The 10,949-nt window shown below is 35.8% G+C and overlaps 3 protein-coding genes across 4 annotated transcripts; 2 read left to right on the forward strand and 1 right to left on the reverse strand.

The window, feature by feature from the left end:
* The first annotated feature begins 2,326 nt into the window (after positions 1 to 2,326).
* On the forward strand, positions 2,327 to 3,630 carry LOC18055352 (EG45-like domain containing protein 2). The gene is made up of 3 exons (XM_006453417.2): positions 2,327 to 2,517; positions 2,808 to 3,084; positions 3,463 to 3,630. The coding sequence occupies exons 1-3, from the start codon at positions 2,409 to 2,411 to the stop codon at positions 3,467 to 3,469; spliced, it is 393 nt and encodes a 130-aa protein (XP_006453480.1). The 5' UTR covers positions 2,327 to 2,408; the 3' UTR covers positions 3,470 to 3,630.
* A 978-nt stretch (positions 3,631 to 4,608) lies between these two features.
* On the forward strand, positions 4,609 to 7,815 carry LOC18055353 (cation/H(+) antiporter 3). The gene is made up of 3 exons (XM_006453418.2): positions 4,609 to 5,199; positions 5,588 to 6,598; positions 6,694 to 7,815. The coding sequence occupies exons 1-3, from the start codon at positions 4,942 to 4,944 to the stop codon at positions 7,813 to 7,815; spliced, it is 2,391 nt and encodes a 796-aa protein (XP_006453481.1). The 5' UTR covers positions 4,609 to 4,941.
* A 296-nt stretch (positions 7,816 to 8,111) lies between these two features.
* Positions 8,112 to 10,626, reverse strand: LOC18055354. Of its 2 annotated transcripts, XM_006453419.2 has the most exons (5): positions 10,325 to 10,626; positions 9,652 to 9,807; positions 9,417 to 9,512; positions 8,797 to 8,917; positions 8,112 to 8,492 (listed from the first exon to the last, which is right to left on the reverse strand). In XM_006453419.2, the coding sequence occupies exons 1-5, from the start codon at positions 10,616 to 10,618 to the stop codon at positions 8,320 to 8,322; spliced, it is 840 nt and encodes a 279-aa protein (XP_006453482.1). In that variant the 5' UTR covers positions 10,619 to 10,626; the 3' UTR covers positions 8,112 to 8,319. The 2 variants fall into 2 exon arrangements, with proteins under 2 accessions (XP_006453482.1, XP_024048075.1); XM_024192307.1 differs by lacking the exon at positions 9,417 to 9,512.
* Positions 10,627 to 10,949: the final 323 nt, after the last annotated feature.

Here is a 10,949-nt window from a genome sequence, read left to right on the forward strand (position 1 = left end):
AAACAATTGATCGGTTCACGATTCACACAAGAAGGAAGAAAGAAATGGAGGATTGCATAAATTAATGAAACTTAACTAAATGCTTTTTCTCTTATTCTACAAAATTATCATTAACTTGGCGATAGACTAGACAGTGGCGAGCGTGATCGATTAGTTCACAAGGATATTATTAGACATCAGAAGCTGACCATACCGTAAACATTAATTTAAGTGGTGGTTAATTTATGACTAATCTCTCCTCTGCTCCTATAAAAAGGGAGAAGGCCCTTCTCATCTACACCACAAAAACAACACTACATTGTTGTTTGAGATTAATTTTCTTGATTACTGAAGGTTGCCAGAAATAAATGGGGATTGAGATAAGAATATTTATGATGATTAGCATCATGCTGTGCCTCAGATCAGCAGTACACGCCGCACAAGGAAATGCTGTTTACCACCCACCTCCTCACAAGCGTAAGTATATATTAACATGCATTTGTTTAATTAATTTAGACAACATATCTTATTCTAAGATAGCACTTATTTTACTTGAAAAAAAAAAGTACCATTAGTTTTAATATTTGGGTGTAATGTTTTGAAATTTTATTTTTTAAAAAATAAAGTTTTTTACATATTTATTTGTGTAGTTAAATTTTATTGGTAAGGAATGATAAGTTTTTAAAGTTGAAAAATAATGGTTTATATACAAATAAACATTAATAGATTTTCATGAAAACATATTTGCAATAGGAGGTTTTTTAAGTACAAAAATTAATTTAGTAATTAACCAAAATTGTAGGGACTAAATAAATATTCACCCGAAAACTACTAGATTTAAGTCACTTACACGTAAATAAAATTAGATATTTTTTTGTTGTGTTTTACGAGAAAATAATCCATTTAATCAACTAGAAATTAAAAAGATTTGGAAAGCCTCGGCCTGCTTTGGCAAACGAGAGAATGGGCGAATGGTTGCAGGAGTGATCGATGCGCTATGGAGCAAAGGAAAAGCATGTGGGAGAAGGTACAGTGAGATGTATTGGGGGCGCAAATAAAGCCCCCCCACATCCTTGCAAAAGAGGCAACAGTGTCGTTGTTAAAGTTGTTAATTAATTAATTAATCAATTCCACCTTATTGAATCCAGTCTGAATATAGGCTTAAGTTTCTAGCGGGAGGAAATGGCTGAATCTTAAAGAAATTAAGCCGCTCCAGAGACAAATGGATGGTTCGGTGTGATGATATTACACTGCGGTGTTTGGCAACAAATCAGCCTTGAATAGAAACTTAACTTAATATATAGCCAAATGAAATTATAGCTGCAAGAATTGTGTAACTTAATTTTAACACAACAAAAACTAAATTGATAATTAATTAACTCGAACTCTACGAACCAGAGGAGAATTTACGCTTAAAAGGGTAAATTAAAACTTTCCTTATAGAAGTCTCTGCAACACGTTCCATCTCTTAATGCTACCTACCTACCAAATGCCGTGTGGAAGTTGTTGGGTTGACTTCTCTCCTTTTATCTTTGCCCGAAGGTGCGAGCAATGACTTCAATTGCTAAAACAGGAATCAATTACTCCAAATTAAACAACCATTCAAAAAGTAGTTTTCGTCTTCTATTTCAATTTTCTTTTGTAAATTTACCGTCTATTGGGTCATGATTATATAATTAGAAAAGTCTTGTTCATCCATGATTGACAATTTTAATACACGAATATATTTGAGAAAAATATTATAGATATATATCATCATTCATGAACCTAGTTTCTTCCATGAGGAAGAGATCTTTACACGATGTTCCTATTTAATTATATGGCCGTGTTTCCTAAGTTGGAGAAACATGAGAAGACCTTATTACTAATTGTCGGACCTAGAGACCTTAACTTCTTTCAAACGCAATCTCTATTCACAATTTAATTGTTCAACCATTCACATTTTTATCACACATTCACAGCACAGAAATAAGAAGAAATTAATGAGCCGTGGAGGTTGAGGTAGTCAAGTCAACTATTAGAAAAAAAGAAGTCCTTCGCAGGGAAGTCGTCTTTGTTGGGAGAACCTGTGCCTCTCGGTTCGAGCGGAAACTTCTAATTTAAGTTGTGGTACGAGCTTAAAAATGTCTCCCATAGTTGGAGCCCTCTTTAGGATACCTCGTGTTTAAGACCAAAAAAAAAAAAAAAAGGAAGTCCTTGCAAAGACAAAACAGTCCTTAGTCCTTTTTATTAAATAACCAATTAACTTCAAGATTGTGAAGAAAAAAAAATAGGGAAAAAAAAAGTTGACATGAGATTTCCACGTACGCATTCACAGGGAGTTCTATAACTAGTTTTCCTTCTATAAAAAGCCGAATTGCCCTTCAGTTTTGTACCACAAGCAAAAATTTAGGCCAAGGTTTTTGTTTACAGAGTAACAATAAAAAAAAATGAGGATTCAGATGAAGATATTGATGATGGCTTGCTTGGTGTTATGCCTCATCTCAACAGCATACGCTGCTCAAGGGAACGCTGTTTACTATGACCCTCCTTACACTAGTAAGTGTTTATATTTGATTGATTTATGTTCATTTCATCTTTTTCTGATTTAAAAAAAAAAGAAATAAAAAGGAAAAAAAATTGATTTACTGTATTAGACGAAAATGTTCCGAAGTAGGATGGCAGGCCAACCGCACCTGTCAATGGCGGTAGACAAATTTTGACTTACAAATTTGTAATCGATAGTTATTATATAATAATATACATTTGTAATTTGAAAAAAAAAAAAAATGTATAGCTCACTTCACCACTAGATTCAAACTCCTATATAACTTTTATGTTTTGAACAGAGTCGGCCTGCTATCAAAACCAAGACCACGGGACCATGGTTACCGGGGTGAGCGACACCCTGTGGGATGGCGGAAGAGCCTGCGGGAGGAAGTACAAAGTGCAATGCGTAAGGGGTGCGAATACGGCCCCGCATCCTTGCCATGATGGAGCAAGTGTTGAAGTTGAAGTTGTTGATTATTGCAGACAGCCATGCAATGGAGTTCTTAATCTTTCTAAAGATGCTTTCGCCGTCATTGCTGATCCTGTTGCCGGGAAAGTTCAAGTTGAATATAACCCGTAAGCCTCACTGATTCCTTTATATGCGAACCGATATTTATCCATTTTCAGTTTCTACTTGGCATTTTCAAAAACACGTTTTTGAAAATAAGTTTTGAAAAGGGTAAATAACTTTCAAGTCAGATTGTTACTTATTTTAACTTTTTTTAGTTATTTAAAAAATGATGGCAAAGGAATTTTCCCTAGTCTTCGGTTTTAGGAAACTTTGTATGGAGAAGAGTTTTCTGATCTTTGAGAGATATTTTTCAAAAAATAAATTATAACATATATTTTAAAAACTCCATTTGAAAAAATAAAAAAATAAAAACCATAGTTAGATAGAACAAAGTTGCTAATAATTCTTTTCTTTTTTTTTTAATGTTGTATTGTTTTTTGCAGGGTTTGAGCTGCTTGTACGAGACAAAAGCACTTCTCAGATGCGAAAATGATTATATATTTTAAATAAGCAGCTATTGATGCAACAAATATATTATGATTGAGCATATAATATTATGTAATCTTTGTTGGTTATTTACGACGAAAATAACAATTATAAAAATAAATAAAAATTACCGAACTTGAATGAATGGTGTATTTAGTATTGTTTTTCAAATGATGTTTTTGTTTTGTTTTTATTTTATAAAAAGAAATAATTAGCTTCTAGTTAAATTAAAAATACTTTTGGTAGACTTTTCTAAAATAACATTGATAAAATAAAATAGTGAAAATATGTTTGGTTGTTTGTACGGAGAAGTGAAGACAATAAAAAAAGCGTGGGAAAAAATATAATATAATAAAATGTTTAAAATAAACTAAAATTATTTTTAATCATAATATAATTCAATTAATTTTTTTGTTATTTGAAATTTTAATTTTTTATTATTTTAAAATTTTCATTTATAAAAAATAGATAAATAATTTTAAGATTAAATAAATAAACAAAATCATATTATAAAATAAATATTAGTGACGGGCCTACATCACAAGTTGCATGATTTTTATTTTTTGTTGTAAAAGTGAGACTTGTGGGACTCATTGAAGAATGAAAATTGGAAAAACATCAATTACATTGTTCTCTAACTTTTTTTATGTAAAGTTAGAAAATGAGAATAAATTATTCTCACTTGAATTTAAATACTATTTTAAAGGACGAGTGAACCTGACAAATTTTACACTTTCCTCATCCTTGGAAACGAAGGAAATACCAAATGTGTTTGAAAGATATATGCACATCGCAAGAATTGAGTGTATAGAAAACTGGATCGTTTTGCTATAAATAGAGATATTTTCTAAAAACAGAGGGAAAAGTTGTCTCCAATTTTCTAATCCAAATCAACCCAAAAAAAAAAAAAAGGAACAAAATTCTTACGGGATCACTGTTTGTTAAATTTGAGAATAAACTACGAAGATTTTGCCATAAATTAGTCTTAGGGTCCAAGTTTTGTACTCAGTGTGTTGAGTCTCAAAATTTCTGAGATGGAATGGAATGGAATGTAAGAGATTATAATCCCACTGATTCTTAAGCCTGAGTAACGATGAACAAAATACAGGTGTAAATGGTGATGTGTCAAACTGTCAAATTTTGAGCCACTGAGATTCTGTTTATTCCAGACAAACTACCTAATCATATGGACATGTTGACTGTTATTCGTCAGGAAAAAAAAAAAAGAAACGAAAAACAACTCAGCTTAACCCGACAAAGGCTTTAAACCCAGCAACTAGTTTGACAAAAACTTTGACCACCTTTTACATGCACTTTGTTCTTTCCATTTCCATAATTCTTCCTCCATTCTCATTCTATTCTTTTCTCCTCAAATTAAGAAAGGAAGCCACCGGCAGGGAATCTCTGGTGTTGAGGTGCTCCGGGCAGGCCTGAAAATGACGGAGTTAAACCCGAGACCATTTGTCGGCAGCGAGAATCAAGGCTACAACTTAAGCTCAAGATTTTGCATGCCCGTACCACCATATGTTAATTCTAATGGCATTTGGCAGTTCATTGGTAAGGCTGGAAATCATCCGTGGGACGCTTCACTGCCGCGCCTTGAGCTGCAGATCATTGTGGCTTTCGCCGTCACACATGCTTGTCATTTTGTTCTTAAGCGCTTCGGGATTCCCATGATTGCTTCTCAAATTACCGTATGTGCTCTTCAACAATTCTTATCTTTATGGTGCATTAGATTGATTAGAAATTTCGTCTTTGATATCATATACCACTTCTGGAATGAGCTAAATCGCTATAAGAAGCCAACATTGATCATGCAATATGAACATGGCAAGTTGAAAGCTACAAAAATTTCCTTTCAGTGCTCATTTCTTTAGATCAAATTCAAAAGAAAAGATATGCGTAAACATATGCACACACAAAATCTTATAAATGAACAAAATGTTAGATGACTTGACGCGGAAGTAAAAAATGACTTTCATGTGAGCTTCTATCATCACGCTGAACAGAAAATTCAATTTTCAGTGAAGACATATTATTTGGCGTTCTCATACTGAAGAACTGGGGATTGTTTCTTTTCAGGGCGGCTTAATCCTTGGTCAAGCAATACCCGGCCTCAACAGATATTACAAGCACGTGCTGTTTTCAGATACTAGTCTAGGTACTCTTGACTTGGTAGCAACATTTGGTTACATTCTATTCCTGTTTCTAACGGGAGTTAAAATGGATGTTAGCATGATCCAGAAAACAGGGAAAAAATCATTGTTTACGGGTTTGCTGACCTTGTTGATACCTTTTCTACTTGGCGCGGCAGCATTAGAAAAAATGAGCAGAATCTTGGGGATAGGAATGGAGGATAAGATGAAACTCTTGGTTGTAACTGTAGTACATTCTCTTAGCCCATTTCCTAGCATCGCTTGCCTTGTCAGCGATCTTCGAATCATAAATTCCGAACTTGGAAGACTAGGACTGTCTTGTGCATTAGTCAGTGAAATGATTGGTCTCATTCTTACAAGATCTGCTATCTGGATTGCCAGTATATACCATGCGCCACTTCATTCAGCTTATCGAAACCTGGGAATAATGGTGGTGTATCTCCTTGCAGTAGTCTTCGTGGTCAGGCCAGCAATGCTTTGGGTTGTCAAACAAACTCCTGAAGGAAAACCTGTCAATAGCTTGCACATTCACAATATAATCATGCTGGCACTAGGGGCTGGCTACATATCTGACTTGTTTGGTCAGCACGTTTACTTCGGTCCTTTCGTTTTTGGTTTGGCTGTACCAGCTGGACCGCCGCTGGGTTCTGCCCTGGTTGAAAAACTGGATCCAATGGTCTCGGGCCTGTTCATTCCACTTGTAGTAACCTCAGCCTCGATGAGGACTAATCTGTCCGACATCAAATTACTTGATGACAATTTGGCAAAGAGCACTGCAGTTATTGTCGCCGTCGTTGTTTTGGCCAAAGTTGCTACCACCATGATACCTCCATTGTACTGCAAAGTACCCAAAAGAGATGCTTTTGCACTGGCTCTCATCATGAGTACCAAAGGCATTGTTGAAATAAGTACCTATAACATCAGCAGAAATATAGAGGTATTTCAATCATCCTTCCATAAAATATAAGCAAAGCATATCTATTATCATTTTCATATGTCCAATTTCCTAATTTTTGCCTTAATCACGTGCAGTCCCTCACTGACCAGATGTTTAGTTTCTTAACTGTTGAAATCCTAGTGACTGCAATCGTCATACCAATCCTCGTGAAATTCCTCTATGATCCTTCAAGGAAATATGCAGGCTATCAGAAAAGAAACATCATGCAGCATTCCAAGGCCAGTGGAGAGCTGCGTATACTTGCTTGCATTTACAGGCCAGATAACATCCCTGCTACCATCAAATTTCTTCAAGCTTCATGTCCAAAAAGAGGAAGCCTTGTTACTGTTTATGTGCTTCACCTGATCGATCTAAGAGGGAGAGCTGCACCGCTCTTTATTTCCCACAAAATGCAGAAGAAAACTGTCTCTAACCGTTCCTACTCTGAGAATGTGATTCTTTCATTCAAACTTTTCGAAGAAAAGAACTGGGGAACAGCTTGTGTTTATCCGTTCACAGCAATATCTCCGCCCAAACTCATGCATGAGGATGTATGCATGCTTGCACTTGACAAACTTGCATCCATCGTAGTGCTTCCATTTCATCGAAAATGGTTTATTGATGGATCCATTGAATCAGACGACAACACAAAAAGAGCCTTGAATTGCAGTGTCCTTGAACGAGCACCTTGTTCTGTAGGGATTCTTATTGACCGTGGCCGCATAGGAAGATTTATTTCCAGCGAATTATCATTAGGCTCATCTTTCAGGGTTGCAATGATCTTCTTAGGAGGCAGTGATGATCGTGAAGCATTAACTCTGGCCAAACGCATGAGCCAGAACACGAGCATCAATCTTACTGTGTTCCGTTTCATCGTCAAGACTGATGAGATGATAAGCACAAATTGGGAAAAAGTGCTTGATTCTGAGGTGCTAAAGGAAGTTAAACCTGAGAATAATTTCAATCAACGAGTAAAATATGTGGTAGAGATGGTGAACGAGGGGCAGGAAACACTGGCAAAGATTCAATCCGTGGTACCTAAATATGATCTTGTAATTGTTGGAAGGAGAGACAATACGGAAACCCCACAAACATCAGGTCTTGACAGATGCAGAGAGTTCCCAGAGCTCGGAATTGTAGGCAACTGTCTCGTTACAGAGGATCTTCCCGGACGATATTCAGTATTGGTTGTGCAACAACAGCAGACAACGGTTTAACATGAAGATTTAAAAATGATGCAGCTCATACTGAAGAGATGATGCGGAAAGATTTGAAAAGTGATTCACTATACTCAAGAAGCTGGAAAATTTGTAATGATTCTTGAGCACATATCCATCTTCTCCAACTTCATAGCAGTAAAATTTGTAGGAATTACAGCATACAACATCTTCCAACTAGAACATGAAAGGATTTCTAGTATTTTCAGACATTTGATCAAAATCTTTTTTAGTTAGTCATTCTTCTATTATATAAGGAATTGTACATAAAAGTTCAAATTCAAATGTTTGGCATATAGTGATTCTTTTGTAGCGTTCTTCTTCTTCTTCTTCCGTTTCGATTGTTTCATATATCAAAGGGAACTGAGATTTTTCAAATCAAAATTCAATTCAGTCATCATATACTGTTAAGCGAAGCTTTACATTTAGAACTCAAGAAAGACTTAATTGCTATAAACATGTATCAATAACATATGAAGAATTCGAAGAAAAAAGGGTATAAAATCACAAGTCCTTTGTGCCTGGGAGACCAATCCATAGTAAAATCCTCCGAGGCCGGTCTAGAAACCTTGCATGCCATGCAGGCTCATCATTTTCAAAGATAAAACCATTCTTCATGTACAACTTCTTAGCTGGTTCATTGTCAAAGGCGACATGCACATAGAGATCAGATATGCCTGCAAAATGGTGCAAGAACAGATGCAGCCAGATTAGCTTACTTTAACCTCTTCCATAAAAACTAAATTAATAATTAATGTTCGTTCTAAAAGAGGAAGGAAAGAAATGATGAACCCATCATTTTCTATAGATAAAATTCGCCTCTTCTACATAAGCTACTCGTATTATCTTGTACGGTGTGGTAGTGGTACAAGATTGAGAGCAGCAAGAAATACAGAGTATTCATGACCAGAGTTCAATAGGCAACCGGAATTACCAACACAATAGACATCAAAAGAAGAATAAAGTTAGCTAAGTTGTTACCCCATCCTTGAGCAACTAGCTTTGACTTTGCAACAATTTCGTAACCCAAACCATTTCTATGCAGTTCCTTGGCTACACATACATTGCTCAAGTATGCTCTTGCAAAATCACCTCCAATCCCCTGTTAAAAAGTATAAAAGTTGCTCATTTTCATTATTACTGAGTTATTTTTTCTGTCATAAACCATGCTTGAAAATTCATATGTCAACCTACTTGCATAGATTTGTATTGAGCTGTAATATTACACGTATCCTGTGCATAAATAATGATCTCCATTTATAGAATATAGAAAGGGAACAGGCAAGCTAGACAAACAGAATCGTTTGCATGCATCTGAATTCAAATAAAAACATCAAACACCATTCAGCTGAATGTGAGGGGAGTCCTAGATAACTGCACTACCAATTTAAGACAGCAGATCATTGAAATGGCTTCGAATCAGCCACTCACGGGTTAAAGATTAAAGACAGCACAAGAGATAAAAGATTAGCTTTTACACAAGCCCTAATCTGTTATTCAAAACCAAAAATGCCATATACGGTGTATAGCACATAATTTAGCTATTATAGTGAAGGACACTTAACATCTAAAAACAAAAGTTCCAAAATCTCATAAATTACCTCAGGTTTCTTCCCTGTAATTTCATCTGGAAGCCTGTAACACTGATTAAGATCAAGGGTCCCAACGACCACTCGATCTTCTCCGTCATCAGTGAACTACAGGAGAGTTGGGTAATAATATCAGAATGCAACAAATGAAACATCAAATTAACATGTCCAAAGTCCAATCATATGCGAATTAAGATACTAGAAAATGGGAATCGTCCTTTTGATCCAATGAAGAAAGCAAACAAACCTTACATTCAGCACATAACTCTTCTGAAACACTCGATATCTGTGACAAAGGAAGAGTGGCATTGATGCAAGCAACCGTTCTAAACTCTTTCCTCTTTCCTGCGATTCGTTCCTTCATTGCTTCAAACTCACGCTCGGCCAAGTGCTTTTTATGATCCTAATAGAACTTTGACAAAAGCAAAATACCATCAGTATCATATTTATAGAAGAAAACACTTGCGAGTAAAAGACTAAACGCTGTGCTCATCAGCTTATTTGTAACTTTTGATATTAATTGAGCAAGTAATGCTGGAATCATAACCTGATGTGACATAATACTATTGATTTGATAAGCACATCACATCACATGTATTCATTTCTCTATTTTTTGTTTCTATTCAATCGATAGTATTCTGTCACGGTAATTTGTAATTGTAGCATTGCACTGATGAAACGGATATGATCAGCTAAATTATTAAATAAAAGCACATTCTATACGGTTGACTTTTAATTCCCAGATGAGTTGGGTTGACTTTTTTTTTTTCCTTCTTCTCTCCATTCTCATTCTTCTTTTGCATTTTTGGAAAAAAAAATAATAATCCGAAGCAAATAAAAAGGAATAAATAAGAGAAATGTGACTCATGTTTGAAAAAAAAATGAAAGAAAGAAAGAAAAATGCGACTGAGTGGACTCACTGGGACGCCAAAAGAGTCGGGATCAAACTGATGGAATGATCGGACGCGGAGGACAGCGGCGGCCCAGAGCTGGTCCTCCGCCGTTGTTTCGTCGACGACTAACGACGACTTGTCGATCGAGAGAGAGTCTTCTTGGTGAGGAGGGGTGCACACGTGTAACAGGTTGATTGGACGCAATGGAAAGCGGAGAGAGAGCGTAAATGCAGAGAATTTAGAGCGGTTGTGTTTGTGATTGAGAGAAATGATACTAGTTGTTGAGCATGAGATTGAAGATGAGAGGACCGCGACCGCCATTTTTTCGTTCTGCGGGTTTATCCTCTTTTACTTTTGACTCGAGTCTTCTTAATATACGATTCTAATTGTTTTATTCTTGGGCCTTAGTGGGCCGGGCCTTTCATGGCCCATTTGTATTAGTGATGCTCAATGCCCCTCTTGAATTCAGAAATTAGATAGAAAACCTCAGCTTTGTAGAATGGAATCGTCGTCATAACCTCCTTTAAGCTTTTCAGGACCATTTTGGTTAACAAAGATGAAAAGATTAATATGCCTGTTCAAGTATTAATTAAATAAAGGTTGTGCACATATATCTCGACTCAGAATTACAATTTTCAAATTTTAAAATTAT

Source organism: Citrus clementina, unplaced genomic scaffold, assembly GCF_000493195.1.
Source record: "Citrus clementina cultivar Clemenules unplaced genomic scaffold, Citrus_clementina_v1.0 scaffold_1, whole genome shotgun sequence".
Taxonomy (NCBI): Eukaryota; Viridiplantae; Streptophyta; class Magnoliopsida; order Sapindales; family Rutaceae; genus Citrus; species Citrus x clementina.

Coding starts and splice junctions, on each gene's coding strand:
- LOC18055352 (XM_006453417.2), top strand. CDS start 2,409: ATGAGGATTCAGATGAAGATATTGATGATGGCTTGCTTGGTGTTATGC. Junction 2,518..2,807: donor CTATGACCCTCCTTACACTA/GTAAGTGTTTAT, acceptor TGTTTTGAACAG/AGTCGGCCTGCTATCAAAAC.
- LOC18055353 (XM_006453418.2), top strand. CDS start 4,942: ATGACGGAGTTAAACCCGAGACCATTTGTCGGCAGCGAGAATCAAGGC. Junction 5,200..5,587: donor TGATTGCTTCTCAAATTACC/GTATGTGCTCTT, acceptor GTTTCTTTTCAG/GGCGGCTTAATCCTTGGTCA. Junction 6,599..6,693: donor ACATCAGCAGAAATATAGAG/GTATTTCAATCA, acceptor AATCACGTGCAG/TCCCTCACTGACCAGATGTT.
- LOC18055354 (XM_006453419.2), bottom strand. CDS start 10,618: ATGGCGGTCGCGGTCCTCTCATCTTCAATCTCATGCTCAACAACTAGT. Junction 9,513..9,651: donor AGTTATGTGCTGAATGTAAG/GTTTGTTTGCTT, acceptor ACTCTCCTGTAG/TTCACTGATGACGGAGAAGA. Junction 8,918..9,416: donor TTACAGGGAAGAAACCTGAG/GTAATTTATGAG, acceptor ACTTTTTAACAG/GGGATTGGAGGTGATTTTGC.